General features: G+C 42.8%; 1 protein-coding gene across 5 annotated transcripts in view; it reads left to right on the top strand.

The window, feature by feature from the left end:
• The window catches only part of ANKRD44 (ankyrin repeat domain 44), a 298,600-nt gene that overhangs the window by 238,330 nt on the left and 38,694 nt on the right, over positions 1-21,576 (top strand). For all 5 annotated transcript variants that reach the window (XM_037167009.2, XM_037167010.2, XM_037167007.2 and 2 more), the window contains exon 17: positions 18,231-18,302. In XM_037167009.2, the coding sequence (XP_037022904.2) occupies positions 18,231-18,302 (72 nt within the window). The remainder of the gene's footprint in view (positions 1-18,230; positions 18,303-21,576) is intronic.

Below are 21,576 nucleotides of genomic sequence, written 5' to 3'. Positions count from 1 at the left end.
TTATCAACCTTCATTTCATTTCCTTAAAGCAGGATTTTCAACCTCGGCGCCATTGACATTTCCAACAAGACAGTTTTTCGTTGTGAGCGCTGTCTCTTGTGCTGAATGATGCAGAGCAGCATCACTGGTCTCTGTCCACCAGGTGCCAGTAGCAGCCAGCCCCTCCACCCCAAGTGTTGGCAATCCAGAAGGTCTCCAGACATTGCCAGATACACCCTTTACATGATAATCGCTCTTGTTGGGATACTCTGGCCTGCAACATAGTATTCCCACCAAAATAATGGTGACAGTATAATAAAGGAAACCTTGATTCATGGTGAGTTGTAACTGGATCCCAAGCTAGTACTGTTTATCTCATCCACAAAGTTACTATTAAATAACTCAGAAGGCACAAGCAGAGAGCTGTCGACTGAACACATACTCTGATTTAACCAAGCTGGTACCTCCTAGTAGCTGGATTTGGTAGAAGCTTATAGTTTTGAAAAGGTTGGGTCTTAACTGTTTTTGAGTCGTCAGCACTTTAAAGATAAGAAAAGGAGGCCCATGAGTAATTTCGCATGTGGAGTTATTCATCCCAGGGGCTCAGTTCTGCTGTGGAGAGGAAAGCGTTCTCTCAGAGCCCAAGCACAGCTGGGAATGACCGAGGTTTATTTATACAACTCTCATTAGGCAAGAACTTTCAAAAAATAACCTGGTGGCTTGCCAACACAAGGAGGCTCAAATTTAATTGACCCAAAGTTGCTATAATTGTTCAGGGAGAAAGGTTATAATTGCAAAAAAGGATGCTGCAGATTCAGGATGAGGGAGAATAGAATGCTTTGTTATTGTTGGTTAAGGAGTGTCCAGGCCAAGATGCGGAGACTCCTGGGTTAGTTTAGAAGGAGGAGGAGTAGGTATTAAAATAGTACCACAGGAACCTTCTTTCTTTCTTTGATTAAAATCACTGCTTAAAAAAATAAAGAATAAAATAACTGCTTAGGTCAAATTCTTAAGGTAAGAAATCAGAAAGGCACATGGTTATCTGAAGACATATATAAGGCATGAAACATTTAAGCCATATTTGACATTAAAATGTGAAAATTAAGCAATGAAATCTTCCCTGAACAGCATAGAATTTAAATATTAGAATCTGTATGTGTGGATGTTATGGGAGGGTGAAACAAGAATTTCTTGCTACCATGCGCATATTTAGAAATGCCCAGTTACCCTCCATAGTGATGTCCTGTGAACTTGTAAAGGTTAGGGGAAAATACTTTTGCAAACAAATTCTTACAAGATGACAGATCTTTAATGATTAGATACATGAAAATAGGCTTATTTATTTTTTCCTCTTTATTGAATTTATTGGGGCGACACTGGCTTACAAAAGTATACAGGTTTCAGGTGCACAGTTCTACAGCACATCATGTGTACACTATACTGTGTGCTCACCACCCCAAGTCAAGCCTCTGTCCATCACCATATCCCCCTGTGCACGCCTCCACCTCCCCTCCCCCTCCCCCCTGCAACCACCACACTGTTGTCCATGTCTGTGAATGTTTTTCTTTTTTGCTCAGTCCCTTCCTCACCCAGCCCCAAACCCTCAACCCCCAACCCCCAACAGCTGTCAGCCCACGTTCTGTCTGTGAACCTGTCTCTGCTTTCTTGTTAGTTCAGTATTTTCATCAGAGTCCACATGAGTGAGATCATATGGTATCTGTCTTTCTCTGACTGGCTTATTTCACTGAGCATAATGCTCTTCAGGCCCATCCATGCTGTCACAAAGGGGAAGGTTTCCTTCTTGTTCATGGCCTGGGAGTATCCCATTGTGTAAATGTACCACAGCTTTCTTATCCACTCATCTGCTGATGGACATGGGCTGCTACCAAATCCTGGCTATTGTAAATAACATTGCAGTGAACATAGAGGTGTTCATTGAACATATATTCTTTTGAGTTAGTGTTTCCCAGAAGTAGAATCACCGAGTCATGAGGCAGTTCCGTTTTTAATTTTTTCAGTTAACTCCACACTGTTTTCCACAGTGGCCGCACCAGCCTGCATTTTCACCAACGGTGTGCTAGGGCTCCCTGTCGTCCATATCCTCGCATTTGTTGTTTACTGCTTTGAAATAGGTCTACGTAGAAAAGCACAATATAAAAAATTTCACAATTTTCAAGAAATCTATTCAAATTCAATGTAGCTATTCATTCAAATAGCTAAAAGTAAGGTTTAGGATTTTAGTTCTTAAAGGACTGGCAAGAACTGTTTCAACAAAGGAATTATGAATGTATGGGTTTGTTTTTTTCTCTGAGAATCAGCTATTTTTAGTTCCAGAGGGTAAATGTTATAGACATTTAAAAAATTCACTTATTAAATGTGAACTATAATTGAAAAACAAAATTTTTAAAAATTCACTGAGGTCACTCTTCAGTTCCTACCTTTTACCCTCTTATCCTTCCTTCAGGGTCCCTTTTGGAAAAGATCCTTCTCTGCTAAGGTCTTACAAAGATTGCTGAGTATCTCTCATTACTACAAACATTGTGGCACTAGTCTTCATTGTTTTGGCATTTATTTATTTATTTCTTAGAGAGATGGGAAGGGAAGGGAAGAGAGGAAGACTGACATCAATGTGTGGTTGCCTCTCATGCGTCCCCTACTGGGGACCTGGCCCACAACCCTCTCATGTGCTCTGACTGGGAATCGAACCGGCAGTCCTTTGCTTTGCAGACCAGTACTCAATGCACTGAGCCACACCAGCCACAGCTGTGGGACTAGTCCTATGAGAAATTCTTTCTTCATTAACTGGTAGTGGTTATTATTAAGTGAACAAACCATTCAATCACTCAGCTGATCACTCTGAGACCAATGTGTGTATTTTCCAAGCACAGTTAAGGTTCTTGGAATCTAGAAATCTGAGTAGACAGATGCCATAATATTTTGTGTTCACTCACGTTTGTAGAGAATTGCATTTTTGTTATTATCTTAAAATAGCAATTTAGTTACTTTATTTATCAACTGGAGATAAATGTTTAAAGAGAACTTAAGTAGTCTTCTAGAGACAGTTATTTACAGATAGCTATAAATACTTTTTTAAAGAAAGTCTAACTTTTTATTTATTTTTTTCTTGTAAGTTGAAATTCATGTTTATTAAACCAGTGGAAAAGACTAGATTTTGTTTGTTTTAGGTTAAACATGAATCAGTTCATATTTTACTTCACAGTGAAGCTTTGAAAAGTTGTAACAATGCACAATTCATTTTAGAAAATATGCCTCTTACTAGGAAAAGAATTTGAAGGCATGCATTACTGCTGCAGCTGGGCATGAAAGAACAGCTGGAGATACCCACGGAGCTATTTTTAGCACAAGAGAGACAAGCTTCCTGCTCCCGTTGTTGGTTCAGTAACCGGTCCTTGGAGAAAAACTGCTTCGATGAGCCTTGCAAATACAAAATCAGAGATAGGGATGAATAGTGTTGGAAATTGAACTAAGATCCAGCAAAGCGTATCTTCAGGCACTGTACCTCATGCTACCCCCTAAATGTATTTAAATTACCTAAAAGGTTTTGCCAATTATTAATCTAAAGCCTTAATATTCTACTTTTTGCAATTTATCATCAGGATGCCATTATGAATATTCATAAAGATTCAGCTACACAAATGGTCATAGCTGTTAATAATAATAATAATAATAATAATAATAATAATAATAATACCTAGAAGGGGATAACTTAAAAGTTAAAAATAGGAAAGTAAAATTATTGAGACATTATTGTACTGATTTACTGGAATGCTATTTAGTCATTAAAGTGACATTACAAAGGAATATTCAGCCCTGGCTAAGTAGCTTTGTTGGTTAGAGCGTTATCCCCATATGCCAAGGTTGGGGGTTCAATCCCTGGTCAGGTTACATACAAGAATCAACCAACAAATGCATTAATTGGGGGGAAAACAAATCAATATCTCTCTTTCTCTCTCTCTTCCCCCTCCCTTCCTCTCTCTAAAATGAATAAAAAATAATAAAAATAAATAAAGAATATTCAATGTATGTAAAAATATTCACTGCATATTAAGCACAAAAAGAAAACTTATGAAAATACATCATGATTTATGTGTGTTTATGGGCTGTTATTGGCCTAAGAGGGCACCCACTAAACCATTAACAGGTCATCTCGGGCTGTCCCATTATGGATTAGGGTCCAAGTTACTTTCTTCTCTTTCTCTCCCTCCCTCCCTCCCGCCCGCCCTCCCTCCCTCCCACCCACTCTTCTTTCCTTCCTTTCTTTGCTCCTTCCTTCCTTTCTTCCCATGTATTTTAAACAGTAATTGACAATTATTTAATTTTTTAAATTAGTGTATTAAAACAAATTTATTGAAAAACTTCTCTGGGCAGATACAGTTCCAGTCAGTCATTATGTTAAATAATGCATGTCCTCTTGAATATATCTTATTTAGAAGTTATATTTTAAAAGTCAAGGGGAAAAATGTTGTCAGAACTGAAAAGTTCATTTTAAAGGAAAAATCACACTCATCAGAGTGACCAGCAGTGTTTAGAAGAGTAAACACTGTCTAAAGCCTTCCAAGCCTGTCTTTAGACCCAGGAGAAACAGCTAGCACCTGAAGTTCCAGGTCTCCCTCCCATCCTCTTCCTGAGGGTGCCTTTGGATGCCTTTAGGCCGCCTGCCAGGGCATGTGAACACCAGGTGGAGGTAAACCCGATGCTACCGGTGGGATTTTTATATCGGAGCTAAGAGCAGGGTGTAGATAGCAGTAATCTGACCTCATGATTGCAGCAGAGGAAGCACAACAGTACAGTGTCTAGACAGCAGTTGTTGAGGAGGGAAGGTGTGAGGAAGACAGAATTGCCAGCATGGAGAAAGGACGACCAGGGAGCGCCGTCTCTTCAGCAGGGCACAGAGAAGACGGCTATGAAAGCGACACAGGCTCAGCTTTATAGGTAACGCAGCTGACAGGGTTGCTCTGCCTTCCCAGTGCCTAAGTGGGAAAGCAGGAAACGAGAAGAAAACAGAAAAAAAATCCACCATATTATTTGATGTGGGCAACCCTTTGTGAAATTATCAGAACCTTTGATAACTCTCTTGGCGTTTTAATAAAATCCACCATGAATATTTAATTTTAATAATTTTGAGTTAGTCTTTCCAATCCAGCACTCTCTCTGAGCACAGACTTGGGGGCTTCTTCCAAAGCTGTCTCAGCAAACGCAGGCTGAAATTAAACTATATTTAAAATTCTTTTGAGTAGACATAAGACTTTTTTATAGCTTTTTATGGCATAGCTAGGAATGTGTATAAGTTATTTACAAACTGGTGGCTTACTTTAATATTTCGAAGCCAGGTGAAATCTCACCTGGGATGTTTGGACATTTATCAGGACCATGTCACTGTGGGCATGCAGTTGAAAACTGATCATTATAAGTAAATGCAAAGCACCTTCCTAAGGAAAACTTTCATTGTGGTTCAGACATTAAGACTAGAACATGTTGTTGGAAGCTGCAGGAGTTGGTGTGTAGTTCAGCACTTACTGTGCTCATCAGCCATCAGGCATTTTCAGAATAATTTAGTATTTAAGAGAAATTCTGAAAAAAAAAACCCCACATCTTTCTACCGTGGTAACATATAAAGAAGTCTCCCAAAAATTTTATGCAAGTATGTTTATCAGCATTTTCATTAGTTAATGAATGAAATTCCAAAGGCTAAATAAAGTGAGTAAACAAAAAAGAAACTATCTGGCACGTTTTGATTTTGTTCCGTTAAAGTACGCTTTATCAATTTTAGTCTTTTGGTCACTTATCCCTGGTCCTAAGAAAATACAAATTCTGAAAGGACACTTTTATTACAATTACTTTTGTTTTTGGCACTTGAGTTTGTAAACAGATCATTCTTACCGAACGTTCAGCTATCTAATTTATCTTGAGATATTAGGGCTTTCAGTTTCTAATACGTTTCTAATTAATCCATATGCTGAGTTATAGAATAGATGATACAGTGTGCATCCTCAAAGGGAGAAGCCACCCAGCTCTGACAAGGGCACTGTCCCGGAGCAGACGCAGGCACTGGGACGGTGGGATTCATGCTGCCCGCCGTGTCAGGACTGGTTTCCTAAATGGAACTCTTGAGTGTTTTTTAGCTGCCTTTCAGCTGCACACTCACATAGTTGAAGTCCTACATCTAAAAAAAAATTATAATTGCATTTAAATTAGCTTTCCCATAGTTTTTAGAGCATGCATGAAAAGTAATTTTTAAACAGGAGCCTTTTTGAATAAAGCCTTGTTAAAGCCAGAGCAAAGTCATTCTGACAGATAATCGGGAGCAACAAGGAAAACTTTACAGAAGTATCAATTTCTGTTCAGTTGCCCGTCGGGTGAGGTAGAGTTGCACAATATTTTCAGGTTTTCTTTCATTAATAAAAATGAGGTAGTACCCATAATATGTACATGGGTAACACAAAACTTCATTTTAGTCAAGAGTTTCCACCTGTCTTCTCAAACCTAGTATTGATGCTATCAGCAAGCAGGGAGACTGATCACTGGGAAAACTCCGAGAACCTTCATGATATGCTTTATTAAATTAAATACCCCGCCTCTCCACCTTCTGTTCAAAGAGCTAATTAACAGCTAGAAAGAAAAGACAAACAGCAGATGGGAGAGGAGGTATAGGCACCCTGAAATTGGTGAGAGAGCCTCTGAATGCCAAGAGTGAAATGGCTCCATTTGCCTCCCCCCAGCCTACACTCCCCAAATGTCCCATGTTCCAAACGACAGACATTTTTTGCTGAAGATGCTTCATCCCTGCCGTCAGCTGAACGCAACTAACTTATAGACTTGCTGGGTTAATGAAACTAAAATGGAGACGCGTTGCTTTAGGACTTGATTCTCAAAGTATTTAAATTCATGAGTTATCCACGGGCTCTTTGGGCTTGTGCAGGCAACAGGTATTTTGTATGGTGGTGGGGTCAGGAGCAGGGTGCGTGTGTTCCCCCAGGAGCCGGGAAGTCATTTACATATATGCCCTGGAGGCTGGAAGGTGTTTCTGCTCCTGTTTTTGTTTTTGTTTGTTTGTTTTGGAAGTGGAGAGGGAGGCCGGGGGTGGGGTGAGACTGGAAGAAACTGGAATTGAGTCCTGTGGACAGTATCCTCTCCAGATCTGTTGGCTGCTGTGGAAGGAAGGGGTGGAAATGTTCTGTTCAGTATCAGTGAAAGGAAGAGCGAGCAGGAGTCCGCCTGGAGTGGGTGGATGGACTGACACCTCACACCAGGAGGGCCAGATTTGCCAAAGTGCCGCGGCACACTGGCTTCCAGCAACCCCTGCAATTAAGGAGAGGCATAATGATCAGGGCAGCGTGTGGCCTGAGTGGGTTTACAGTGGAAAGACCCTCAGGAGAAACCATTTTCTAAATTGACACACACACACACACACACACACAAGCTTTGGAATATCATCATTGCATCACATTATTGTTTCATCTTTTCAAAATCTCAAAACATTTTTCTTATATTTGCCTCTGTCAATAATATAACTGTGGCATAATAGTCGTTCTCCATAAATGAAAACATGAGTTAATGAAATGAAATTTTAAGAGCTTTGAGAGAAACAATTCTTTGAATTATCTTTATTTAGCTTAAGTGAAATTACTGTACTTTTGCATTCAATCATAAATGATCTGTACTTTATTGTGTATTTCCTTTTCTTCTGCAGTGAGAATTTATTTTTGAAGTCAGGTGAGGTCGGGGAGGGGAGAGGGGTCTGCCTCCTGGGCTGCAGGTGATCTGAGATGTGAGGCTTTCTAGCTGGGGTGAGGTCCCCTTCCGTTCTGCTAGGGAGTCTAAGTAGGGAAGGAGGCCAGAAAGGGAGAGAAGATGGTACCTGTGAGATTCCCCTTGACGTGTGCTGAAGGAACTTAGCAGTCTAAGACAAGGGTGTCAGACTCATTTTTACCGGGGGCTGCATCAGCCTCGAGGTTGCCTTCAAAGGGCTGAATGTAATTCCAGGACTGTGTAAATGTAACTGCTCCTCAATAGTTAAGCGAGAGCTCGATGCTGCTGCTGGGAAGGAACAAGGTGCCGGGCCACATGAGAAAAGGAAGAGGCCCGGATTTGGTCTGCGGGCCTTGTGTTTGCCACCTGCGTGCTCTAAGGCAAACCTCCTCCGTCAGAATGGAGGCAAGAAGAGAAGCCAAGTTGGTATCCTGCAGCTCCTATGGGTTCCTGGGGAAAAAATGAGCAAGGGAATACCATAAGGCCTTCAACTCATATGGAAAGTTCTTGGCCATTACCACAATTCACTAAAGAAGGGAAGGGACCCCATGATTCCTCAGTCTTGGGGCCTGAGAAGAGTTCACAGGAAATCCAATGGGACTGATTTTCTAATCCTGGAATAGCATAGCTCTGTGTTCTAAACCTGCACAAGTCCCCTTTAAAAGAGAGGAAGGCATCTTCTCAAGTTCTCGTGAAGTTCCCATGAAAAGAATCAATTGTGGAACAACAGTGAGGGAAAGAGGCCATGACAGGCATTTCCAAAGGGTAGTAAGACTTTGCAGAGCTTATGTTAATTGGAGCTTATGGGTGATGTCAAAGTATGTACTCCTCAAAAAATTTTTTAAAAGACTCTCCTACAAAGAGAGGAGGAATATGTGTTAAGGATTGTTTTAAGTAATGACAATTCATATATGTATGATATGGTAAACCTTATTCAAGGAGTACTTGAGGAACAGCGCCTTTATAGGTACTTTAATGAGGCAATATTCTAATTAGATTGCTAGGTTAGAATCAAAACTGGTTAACATCCCAAAGGGCACTAAGCTATAATCCCTGGACTTCTCTGCTCTACCAGACAGAAATACTGTGCGTCTCTGCTGGGAACAAATCTACAAGTTCACATGTAAATTCATAGACACTGAGTCCCTAATTAACATTATACTGAAAAATTAATCCTTGGGTAGCGCTATTAAAACAATGCCTCACTATGATTTTTAAAAGGACACAGAATTATCCTCATTGCCTTATTTACAAGTTTTGGATAATTTTTTGTAACAGTAGAGAACCCATAAATATCAAATACCTCTGGATAGTTTCCCCTCTTGCTCTTTTTCCTAAACTTATGTTACCCATGTAACATATGATAATAGTCAATTAACACAGACCTTTGTCCCCTTGCCCCTACACACACACACACACACACACACACACACACACACACACACATTGCAGGGATCCAAAGAGAAAACCAATAGAAGAGAATCAGGTGATGCTCCCTCTGATGTAATATACCAATATGTTGAACTCACTGCTGATGCAGGAGAACTGAACTCTGGAATCACTCTGCAAAATTCTGGAGGTAAATAGGTGTGGTCAAGGCTAATAATTACTGTACTATGAACATCAAAGACATAGCCAAAGTTTTTTTGTTGTTGTTGTACTGAAATTTTCTTGCAGTAACTGTTGCCAGATCCAAGAGGATGTGTGGTGCTCATAATCACATCCTTGGTGGATCTGTCAAGGGTCCCCAGGGCATAGTTGGTTGGTATCAGCAACCAAGGCATGCACTCTGTACCTGGAATCTGCTGATGGCTACAGCCTGCTGTGTTCCCTCAGAGATTTTCACAGGGACCCTTTCCAGCTCTCTCTCTTTTTCATCCTGTCTCCAAGACATCCTTCCTTCCCTCTCCTGGCTTACCACCTACACAAAAGAGTGAAACCAAGCGCAGTGTCCCCTCCGTGATCAGTTTGGCTTCCTCTAGGCTTGCTCAGTCCTTGTGTTTTCAGGCACTGTGGTGCCTTAGCCCCAAAGGTAGTGATTTGTTTCCTCCGAGTTAATCTTAATGCTCTTCCTTATCTGGAATGTCTGTGGCAAGATGAAGAGAATCATGATACTCTATTATTTCAGAAACATACAGCCTGGCTTTCCCTGGATTGATTTAGGTATTTACAACCAGGAAATGTGCTTGGAATTCTTTCACTAGTATCTCAACCTTCTTTGTAGTATTGGTCTGTCAATCACATTCAGATTTAATTTTCTGTTAGTTTTCTTTAGTACCTTATAGCAGAGGGTCCCCTCATGATGGGTTGTGTGACTCATCACAGTAAACTGACAAGGTTGAGATGGACACTAATCCTAGAGCATTTTTCAGTTACAAGACCATGTTCTCTGAGAGGCCGGGCTTGTTTATTCTCATGTTGCGCTGGTTGGTTGGTTTTTAAATGTACCAAAGAATATGTTTTCAGATTGTTAGAAAGAGAAAAGCCCATCCCAAGTATAAGATCCTAGTAATGTTTTTAATAGTTCTGCACTGTCGAAACAGAAAAGCAAATAACACTGTAATTAATTCCACTGATGCTCTCTCGCTCATTTATCAGATTTAATTCAACAAACGTCTGTTGAGTGCACACTCCACGGTGTAGCCGGTCCCTGCCCCTGAGAATTTGCAGGTTAATGGCCATGAGGAAATGCACTCAACCAACAAGAATACTGGCCAGAATGGCATTATTGCTGTGATACAGGTCGGCTGCTCACGGTCATGAAAACGTCAGCCCCTTAAATTTTGTCTGGATACCGCATATTGAATATAGCTAAAGGGACATTGGAAATCATCTGGCTCAACCCTCTCACTTTAAAGCAGAAGTTTATCATATGCTTTACCAGAGTGATCTATATTTGTTGTAGGAAGTTCAGAATATGTAGAAAAGTGGAAAAAAGAAACCAAACACCAAAGCCTCCCACCGCAAAATAATCAGTAGTAGCCTTTGGGTATATTTCTTTCCAGTCTCCTCACCTATTTTATTTTTTCACAAATATAAGAGAATATTAAATATGCAATTTTGTGCATTGATTTTTTTCCCCATAAAGTACTATGGAAATTAAGAACTCTTGATAAACATCGTAATTTAAATAATGTTTAATTATTGAATCAACCATAATAACTTAGACTTTCTTCCACTACTTAGGTTGTTTATACTATTTCACTATTAAATGGCTTTGGGCTTGAAACTTTCTCAGGATGGAGTCTCTGAAGTAGGTTTATGGGTCAAAGTATATGAACATTTTTGAGGCTCTTGCGAGATAGTTTTGAGCACGATGCATTTCGTATCTTGCATTGGGCTTATCACCACGGCAGGTTTCCTGAGCCGCCCTTACACAGACCGCAGGCTCTTCTGCCTTTTAATTGGCAAGGAAATTACCAGGAACTGAGTACACACTGGAGGGAGGAGATAAGCCGAGCAATCAAAATCAGCTCCCAAGAAGAAATGGAAACTTAATCTACCTAAGCTTCTAGTAGCACCCTCCTTAATTCGTGTTATCTCCTTTTCAAGGTGCAGAGACCTTGATTTACACAAGTGTAGGAAGTTAATGGCTCCTTACTTAGGGAGTTGTGGGGGGAGGCAGAAATTAGAATAGGTTCATACATTTCCAGAAACCACTGGGTTTCTAGTAATTATTGTTATTAACAATTTCAAGCAAGACAGCTTTTTCTAATAGCTGTGAAGGGATGTGAGCAGAATCGTGAGCCACGACGGATGGACACTGGTGTGATGGATGCACCATCCTGGAGAAGCTAGTTCGCACTGGGCTAGGCCCAAGGGCCTGGGGTCCACGGAGATCCACTGTGGCCAGGAACATCTTAGCGACTCTGAGACGGAAAGATCTGCGGATCCCGGGCGCTCTATCCCAGGCCCCTGGGATCCTCTGAACCAAGCGTATTGACACAGGCTGGGTGGTCTGAAACTTCTGCAGACGCAGCACCCCCCTGCTGGACTGAGCCAGGGCTCAGCACCGTTGACTCCGGAGTGGCCTTGAGGTTGCCCAAATAGCATTTCATTCTCAGTCACAGACAAGTGGAATGTGAAATAGGATTTCTTACAGAGGTGCCAACTTTCCAGGGGCCTTGGCCTGCTTCCAGGCCTTCACCGACTGGAAGCCTTATAAATGTCCTCTTAGTCCCCACTGCTAACGGATGAATAGCTCCGTTTGAAACCTTTCCTCAGAGCACCTCCTCTGCACGGTCCCTGTGGGCATTTTCCGAGGGGCATTCGAGCTCCTTCCTCCCTGCTAACCTGCGGACAGGAGTCGTGTGGCAGAGTCCAGCCATAACCAACAGGCTGCCTGTTGTTACAGTCTGAGCCGTGCTTGCTCTCTGCTTTCTTAAGTAGCCCGTTAAAAAACTAGTTTAGGTCGGCTTTCAGCCTCTTGGGATTTCTGAATATTTTCTTACCATGTTTTCAAATAGCCGGTCATGATCTCCACTGTTTGTAAAGCTTTGGTTTCTAGTTCAAATGCAATGTTTATGTTTCCTCACAGTTTTGGATAAGATGACTATTTTTTTAACCCAGTGGCCAGTTGGGATACCACTGATTTTATCTCTATCCTTGATTTTGTTGTCACAGATTTATTTTGTAGAGAAAGCTGTAGACTTGGCCTTTTATTACCTTTGCTGCTTTTAAATCCAAAGACCTTGAGATGTTCTTTGTGTGAGCCCACTAATCCTGTAGAAACACCCTCCAGATTCAGAAGATGTCCTATAAATTATTATAATCTCAAGTACAATCATTTTCTCAGGCCCCCCAGAATTATAAAGCATCCCAGCATCCCCCTCCCCCCCCAATGAACCAGAGTTCATGTTTCACAATAAGACAGTTAAAAAGCTGCTTCTCCCATCCCAGCTCCTTCCTCTCCATTGCCACTTTAGGGGCCTGTCTTTACTTGTCACTGGGGGGTTGGAAGTGGCTTTCATCCCAAGCCTTTGTTTTCCACCCACCAATGCCGAATGCCGTAGAAAATGCAAAATTGGAGGAGGAGGTTGTGAGGGAAGAAGCAGGGTCAGGCAGTGCTACACTTGACCTATGAGCCTCACAAATGGTTGGTCAATTGAAAAAAGAAGCAGTTCTGGGATTTGGGAGAGGGCAAGGAATAAGATTAAGTAGTCCTCGTAAAGGCTTTATTAAAGGAGCCGTTTTAACAGATTGTTGAGGCAGAGGACCAAGCCGATTCTTGGAATGAGTGCAGATCTTTATGGTGCCAATAGAAGCCTATGATGACATTGCTGTATGTTAGATTTGTGAGTGTGACTCAGTGTGAAACCCAGCATGTAAATGCATGGAGTGTAACTGGTGAAGATAAGCCTGAGGATATATATTAATTGGGAGTAGTCTAAAAGGGAGAAAGTTATAGTTAGTTTGCTTTAGAGTATACATATCAACTTGTATTTTTTTAAATTTAAAACTACAAGGGGAGGATTGAATGTGGGAGGTGGGGGTAGGTAGGGCAGGGGAGAGTAACGGGGGGAATGGGGACAGCTGTAATTGAACAACAATAAAAAAGACTTAAAAACAAAACTGTAAACCTTATAAGCACAACTCATTGCTTTGTACAATGCTGCTTCTTGGCATATATTAGCTATGACTGTTTCAAAAGATTCATTCCATTTCTGATTTTGACAAAGCAGGTTGAGGCTCGTCTCTGTACAGCAATCTTATTTTCCAGTGACATCGCAGACCACAGCTGCATTCCGAGTGTGCGCAGTGAGTCCCGGTGGGAGTGCTCCAGCTCTCTGGCCCCGTCTTCCTTCCTGAGACATTTACGCAGAGTAGAGTGTCTGAGCCGAGCCGCCTGTCCGCTTCATCCCTTGGACTGGATATGTTTAGAATAACATTTCAAATTAAAAAGAAAAGTTAAATCTAAATGTAAGTGTCAGGCCCTAGCCAGGTAGCTCAGTTGGTTAGAGCTACACCAAAGTTGCAGATTCAATCCCTGAGTAGGGCACATACAAGAACCAACCAGTAAATACATGGACAAACAAATGGATGTTTCTCTCTCTCTCTCCTTTTCTCTGTCTCTCATTCTCTCTAAAAATCAATCAATAATTTTTTTAATTTGTCGGTTTTGAACTGCTTGTAAATCATTGTTCGCCCCACTTTTTCACGGTCTTCCTCACTAACAAGGAGTCGCTGAGGAAGAGGGACACTCAGAGGAGCCAGGTTCCCATTAACGTCTCCTGTGGTTGCTGTGTAACTAAGATGACAGCTCATACTCCTTGAGGAATCGAGAAGAAAATCTCAAGGATAAAAGAAAACGGTTGAAATTAGAGACATAGAAAGACTCGCCTACTTAAAAAACAAAACCAGAACTATCTCATTTTCTGCCCTCATCCTGCTGCTTTAAAAAAAAACAGGGGAAAGTTTCCACTTATTAGCTGATAGGAAGGCATTGCTGTGTGGGGTAAATAATGGGTTTGAGTTAGACATGGGTTCAGTTGCTCATCTGTCCTCTACAGGGTGTGTGAACTTGAGCAAATCACTTAAAGGGTTTCTTGAGGATAGAATGAGGTGAGCCATGTAGGGCCCTTACTAGGACACTTGGCTCATAGTAAATGCTAAATAACTTTTGGCTGTTATCAGAATCTTCTTCATCGTCATTTATCACCACCACCTTCACGTTACGGTAACCGTTGCTGCTCACGCTACCTGCACCACCACCATAATCACCATCATCACCCTACTCCACTTTCCTCCTACCTCTCTGTGCCCTCCTCACAGCCCCTTGGGCTTTCCCTTCCCAACCCTTAAGTACTGGGGTCCTGAGGCTCGTGCCCGACACACTTTTCCCTTCTCTTCATTACCAGTTCTCCCTAGGCAGGCTCATCCGCAGTGGGGTCTTCATGTATCAGCCTGCTGACGGCTCCCAAATCTATTTCTCCAGCCCGTATCCCTCTTGTAAACTTCGAATGTTACATCCATCTATCCAACGGACCTCTCCTCTTGAATGTTCCACAAAACTCAACACATCTTCCTTTCCCCTCAACTTGGGTCTTCTCTTGCTTATCTTAAAGGAGGCATTGCCATTCACCCTGGTAACAAAGCTAGAAAATGGGCTGTCATCCTTGACTCTACCCCTTCCCCTTCCTCCACGGTTCACCCAGTGAATGTGCCCGTTGCATTATACCTTCTAGATTATAAGTTTCACGTGGTTATAACTGAAAATGTCAGTGCCTAGCAGTGTTCAGTAAGTAATTGTTGAATGAGTGAATGAATGAGTGAAAGAAACTTGAATACCCCCACCACCTTTCATTTCCACGGCCTGTCCTGCAGGTCAGGCCACCATCAGTGCTCAGCAACTTAGTAATTCACAATTTGGAAACCCCATAGTTGAAATATCCTAACCGCTCTCCCTACAGTCCCCACCCCAGCACCACTGTGGTTCACTTTCCACACTGCAACCAGAGTGATTTTTATAAATCCCCAGAGTCTGATCATGATCGTGCGTCTTCCCTGCTTAAAGCACTCCGGTGACTCTGACGGGCTGTCCTGATTTAAGGTCCTGGTCTACAACTACCGTCCCAGCACAGTGGTCCTTCTCAAGGATGCCCTGGATTGCACGAGATGATGCTGTCACCCTAAACCTAACCTATGGTCCGCTTACCTTTCCAGCTTTGTTGCTCCTCTTTCTTTCTTCACCCCTCCGTGCTACTCCCGTCTTACCGAAGTTAAAGCCTTTCTACTTTGTCGTGCTCACTGCTCTCACGTCCTCTTCCTTCTGCCTGGACCTCTCCCTTGTCTCCTCGCTTGGCTGACGCCTACCGTCCGGGTCACAGGGCAGATCTTCCTTCACAGAGGAGTCTTTCTTCTCCAGCCGCCCAGCGTTAGGTCAGGTACCTGTTTGTGTCCCCACATCATCTTGCATCCCAGCTCCTGCCTCACTGTTTTCATTACCTGTTAACTTCGGTGGGTCCCTCACCAGCCTCTAAGCTCTTCTCTTGGGTCAGTGACCACATATGCTGGCTACATCATTGAATCCTGATGCCCACACCAGCGTCCTGCCCAGGGATTCTCAGCACATATGTGGTGAGTGACAGAAATAAAACACCACAGGCTATTTGTATGATCAAAGTATATATGTGGAAAATCATATTCTGTAGCAAATCTGGGAACGTGCCTGATTTGTGGCTGTAAACAGTATATTGTCTTCTTGCCTCTGTTCATCACATCTGTGATAGTGGTGGAAATGCCTCTGCGTTCCTTTGATTAAAAGTTTGTTCTAGGACCGGATTTGCAGTTGGTACACACTGTCAATTCCAGGAAGCCTTGCAGGTGATAATGTTGCAAAACAAAGCAAAGAACAGCTGGGTTTTTTTTTTTGCCTTTAAAGAAAAAAAAAGCTGCTTTTATTTCAAGTATGTAAGGCAGATTGGTTTTAAATTTATTTGCTTTGAAGTTAGAATTAAATTTATTCTCATTATTCTAACATATCCTAGATTGTTTAAATCCCATAGTCTACTCTCATACTAGTAAAAGCAAACATAAAATGTCTCATACTTCAGTGTAATCATTTGTATTGTATTATTTGCAAACTTGAAGTTGTGTGCTTAGGTGGGAAGTTCTACACTGTCGTTTGATCCGCCAGAGAACCCAAACCTTTTGCTCCACACGCGTTGATTGGAAAAGAGCTCTGGAATGATCTGGGGTCTGTAGACACCATTTATTAAATGAAAAGGAAGGTTAATAGCTTTTTTCCGAACATAAATAGCTTCAGTGTTTTCTGATTATGAAAAGTACATAGTCACTACAAAATTACCACAAAAGATAAAAAAAGAAATAAAAATTCCTCTGTAATCCCACTTTCAGGTTATTGTATTGAACATTTTAGGGAATGTATTTCTAGGCTTTTTTCTGCATATGTAGTCAAGTCAATGCAATTTTTAAAAAATCTGAGAGTGGTATCATTCCACAGATACGGCTTTAAAGTGTGTTTCTCCCCTCAACAACTTTGAGATTTTGAGAAGGGTGGGTCACGTGGATTTTAGGACATTTTACTTTCCAGTGTATTGGGAAGTCTGTTTCCCCTGCACCACCCCTGTGAGGAAAACTTCTGTAATAATCTGTTACTCTTTGAATCAGCCTGGATTTGCTTGAAGGAAACAGAATCCATGCTAGCCCTTTTAAGCAGGAAAAGATTCGATTTTTTAAAATCAGCGTTTAAAAGACTGGGGGGATGTCTGGAAGAGGGGGCTGTTGGCTGTTCCTCCAAAAATAAGTCTGATCTGATGCAGTGGGACTGCCCGGGCCGCTGCCTCTTCCTGTGACCAGGACACAGGGCATCAGAATGCAGCCCCCAGGATGGCTGTCTGTCACCCTTAGCTGACATACTAGGACAGGCTTGTCACTGCCACTAGGATTGGCCCTACAGCCACACAGCACCTACTTGGTCCACTGTGGCAGAGAATGGGTGCCCTGGGTCCCCGGGGCTTGCTTCTCTGCTCTCATTAAGCTGTGCACAGGAAGCTGCACGATGAACAAACAAAAGTCCCCACGACCATGTTTGCCATTGGAAATCACAGAGATTTCCCCTGCTCTCTGACGTCTTTAAAATTTCAGGCCAGTGGGTTCCCAGTGATGAATCCCTTTCATCATTGTGCATTGTGTATTCACTGGCAATTAATTCCTAGGGTCAAAGGTATGCACAGATTGCCCAGAAATGTCTTAACAACTTGTTTTTCCACGTAGACTCCTATCGTTTTTCCCTGGCACCCTGGCCAACATCATGCCCTGGTCACGCTATCCTTTCTGTTCCTTGAACTCACTCTGTTTGACCCCCCTTGATGCATTTGCACCGACCGCTCTCCCTCCCAAGAGCACTCTCCTGCCGTACCGCTATGTGGTGTAATTTTCTTCTTATTCAGGTCTTGCCTTAACTGGGTCCTCTTAGAAAGGCCTTCCCTGACCTTCAGCTACAAAGTAACTTCCTAGTCACTCCTATCTCATCACACTCTTTTATTTCCATCATAGCACATATCAATACCAGATCCTTTTTATTTGTGTATTTATTTATTTGTATGCTTTCTTTCTCTACAATCAAGGTCCATGAGAACAGGAGCCTCAGATGGCTCTTAGAACACCATCCCCAGTATATGTGTGTTTGCTAACGGAACGAACTGGGCATTCTAATTTTTTCATTATTGCCATCTGGCGCGTGAACGTGGACTTCACACGAATTATTTTTCTGGACTGGGGAGGCTGAGCACCCTTTGAAGTGTGAAAGCCTTTTTTTTGAATAGCAAATGCTGAGATGTTCTACACGTTGAAATATTCAGTTAGCATGTTTGTTTCGATATGCCATATCAGATTTCTTTTATTGCTGATAAGTTGCAAAATTTCTCAAGTTTCAGATACCTTCTTTCTGCTCTATGCTAAAGTGGGGTTCCTTTCGCCAAGTGCACGTACATACCATTGTGTTCTCTTCGTCTCCACAGCTTTTGGAGAGAACCAACAGCGGTTTGGACGAATCGGATTCCGGTGCTACGAAGAGTCCGCTCCACTTAGCCGTAAGTGAGATGCTGTGAGCAGCCTTGCTTGTTACAAAAACAGTTCCAGTGCTCCTCCAGTGAGGCTGCTCTGATAACGAAAGCACAGAAGTGCAGGAATAACGAAAACAGGACTTGGGTGAAGGCTCAGGCTCTTCAGAGAAAGCCTGCTTCAAGCTCCAGTCCCAGCTGCACCCCCCTGGTGACCTTAGACTACCTTAGACACGTGACTTACCCCACCCCAGCTCAGTTTCCTCATCTGTAAAGTGAAGGAAAAGAGATCATGTGCATAAAGCCTTTACCTCAGTGTCTTTAACAAATGAAGGTTATAAATTTTAACAATCGTTACAATTCTTATCTAGTAGTGAAATCAGTAAAGTGAGGGAATCCAAAGAAAATATTTCCATTTAAGATATTTGATTATAGTCAATACACAAGTATGCATGCTGTAGGTCATTAAATAGCACAGTTTTAATACTACACTTAAAAACTTGAGATATTTGAGTGCAAACTCGTGAGAGCGAGATGAGCGCATTCATAATCGCAGCTGTGCTGTGTCTGTGTGCACTCGGGGTCAGGGTCTCAGAGGGGCTCCCAGGCTGGAGGCTGTCAACAGGGGCAGGAGAGGAGGAAGAGGAGTTCCAGCACTGGGAAGCTTCCACTCTGCATCCCAGTCATTGAAGAGAAATGCTCAGAGTGATGATCGGTCCCCACACCCTCCGTGGGGGAGACTCAGCTGAGCCGGCTGGCCCACTACTCAGACTCAAACAGTGCTGGCCAGCAGCTGACTGTCAGTAGCTATTCTCCAGGAGCCTCTCTGCGGGGCAGCCACACCCAGCACCAGCCACTCCCTTGCCCAGGGTGCTGCCAAACTGGAGGCCCTCGGTCCACGACCACAGAGACGTTTGGGTGCACCCAGAGACAGGACACTGGGAAGAGTGCAAAGGGACTGGGTCTCTGTGTTTTGCTGTTACGACATTTCACCTAATATCCTAATATTTCCATGCACATATACGCACTTATTCAGTGTCGTTCTGATGAAAATTTGAGATGGAGATTTTGGAGAACACAGACAAGCATTTTGTTTATGATCAAACATTAGCTTTCAGGCAAGGTGAGAGAGGCTGCCTTCCCACGGGGGCGGGATGAACCGGCCACCCTGTCCTGCACCGGGCTCCTCCTTCCACTGCTGTCTCCCCACAGATGCACCAGAACTTCTGTTGACACCCCACTCACCACCCTCTGCCACACCCACTGGCACATCCACTACACACCCACTGATGCACACACACACTCTCAGAGTCCAGTGTGGTCAGGTTCAAATGTGCATGAACCTTTGTTCCTGGAGATGGAACTGGAATGGAAATTGGAATGCGTGGGATACTTACCTGTAGAAAACATCACACCGGTTGACTTTCAGTACCGGTTGCTCCCTGAAATCTCTGCCCAACCGTCTGCTGTGCCAGGGAAGTTACCCAAGGTCGAGAGTTCACAGGCAGCACTAGCTGCCCCTAGAGAAGCATCGTTGGAAGTTACCCGAGGTCGAGGGTTCACAGACAGCACTAGCTGCCCCTAGAGAGGCATCGTTGGAAGTTACCCAAGATAGAACTCTAATGGCCTTCAATACTGGGGTTGATGTGTCACCAAGCCTGGTACTAATCTGAGAAGAGGCTGCCTTAGCTTCCAGAAATTCTATCATCCCTCATTCATTTTTTAAAAAATTATAGTTTAGTGCTTATTGTGCGGCAGGTGCTCTGCTAAACTCTGTGGGTTTCCCGTCGTGTAAAGAGAGGGTGACAGATATCACAGAAAGAGCAGGGGTTGGGTAGTTCCGCAGCATGCTGGGCCTGGAAAGTTCCCACGGGGAGGAGGTCGCAGCCTCCAGCTTTCTCATTAGCAACTCACCTGGACATGGTTTCCCACCTGGAAACTAAAAGGAGTAAGTTCATTAAGGGTCTCCAAACCTTTTCCAGTTTGTTAATTTATGTAATTGTTTGTTGTATGATCTTGGCTAAGTAGCTAACCACTCCTGTCTTGGTTTCTTCACCCACAATAAGTGAGAATAGCAGTACAATAAGGCCATGGGGGGGATGACATAAGTTCATGCACATAACACACAACAGTGCCTGGCACATCTGTGTAACCAGCTCACTTCATCCTCACTATTGTTGACATGAATACCATCCTTTCATTTGACATATGCTGACTGTGTACATACTAAGCACCATTCCAGGAACTGGAGATGTTGCAATAAACAAAACCCAGCCTCCGTCCTGGAAGAGTTTCCAGTCTAGGAGAGACAATAGGCACGTACACGTACACCATGCCAGTTGGTGACAAGTGGTGCGGGGGCTACGAATGGGGTCAGTGAGGTCAAGAGTGTTGAGGTGGCAGACAGAGTGCTGTCTGACATAGCACAGAATCTCACACCTGAACCTTAGAGCCACTCACGCTGATACCTGACAGAGGACTGTTCTAGGCAGAAGCACAAAGGTAAGAGCAGGCTTGGCCTGTTACCAGAAGAGTGAGGAAGCCACTGTGGCTGCTGAGAGCTGTGAGGGAGAGGGGCCGGGGCTTTATGTTCCATTATAAGAACTTTGACTTTTGCTCTGAGCAAAATAGGATACCATTTGGAGAAGTTTGAGAAGACAGATGAGGTGATATGACTTTTGTTTTAAAAGCATTGCATTTAAATTTTAAAAAAGCAGAGGCAGAAGGAAGGCAACCAAGCAAACAATGGTGACAATGACTTTGATCAGGGTGATTGCAATGGGTTAATTCTAAAACTATTTTATTCTTGCTCTCTAAATGCTAACCCTCAAAAAAATGTTTCTGTGCTTCAAGAACTCCACAAGGATGCCCATCACCCTCTCCAGGGGCCTCTGTAGCAATTAACTGGATAAAAACCCAAGGCACATTATTTCTTAGGTGGAAGCATTCTAGCAATGAAATGCAACCAGATGCCCTCAAACTTGACTGCCAGAGATACCTGACCTGCCTTGAGTTACCATTTCCTGGCTGAATGATTCGAGTCTCCAGGGTTATCAGCCCAGTGAATTTCATAAGCATTTTCAACCACTTGAAAAATTAAATCAGGACACAGGGCTATGCAAATGCAGGGCTCCAGCTGTCCAGATTTCCAGATGGGCCCCGCTGTTTCATGCATTCTGTGGCAGTCCCGAGGCTTTTCTCCTCCTTGCTCTCAGTTCCAATCTCAGAAGTTCAAAGAAGTTCATCATGTTTCAAAAATATTTGTTACCTAATGAGATTTAAGGTATTTTGTAAAAACAATTTA

This window comes from Artibeus jamaicensis, unplaced genomic scaffold (assembly GCF_021234435.1).
Source record: "Artibeus jamaicensis isolate MK-2021 breed Jamaican fruit bat unplaced genomic scaffold, CSHL_Jam_final contig_391, whole genome shotgun sequence".
NCBI classification, from domain to species: Eukaryota; Metazoa; Chordata; class Mammalia; order Chiroptera; family Phyllostomidae; genus Artibeus; species Artibeus jamaicensis.
The sequence above is the reverse complement of the archived record's forward strand: the minus strand, read 5'-3'. Positions and strand labels throughout refer to the sequence as shown.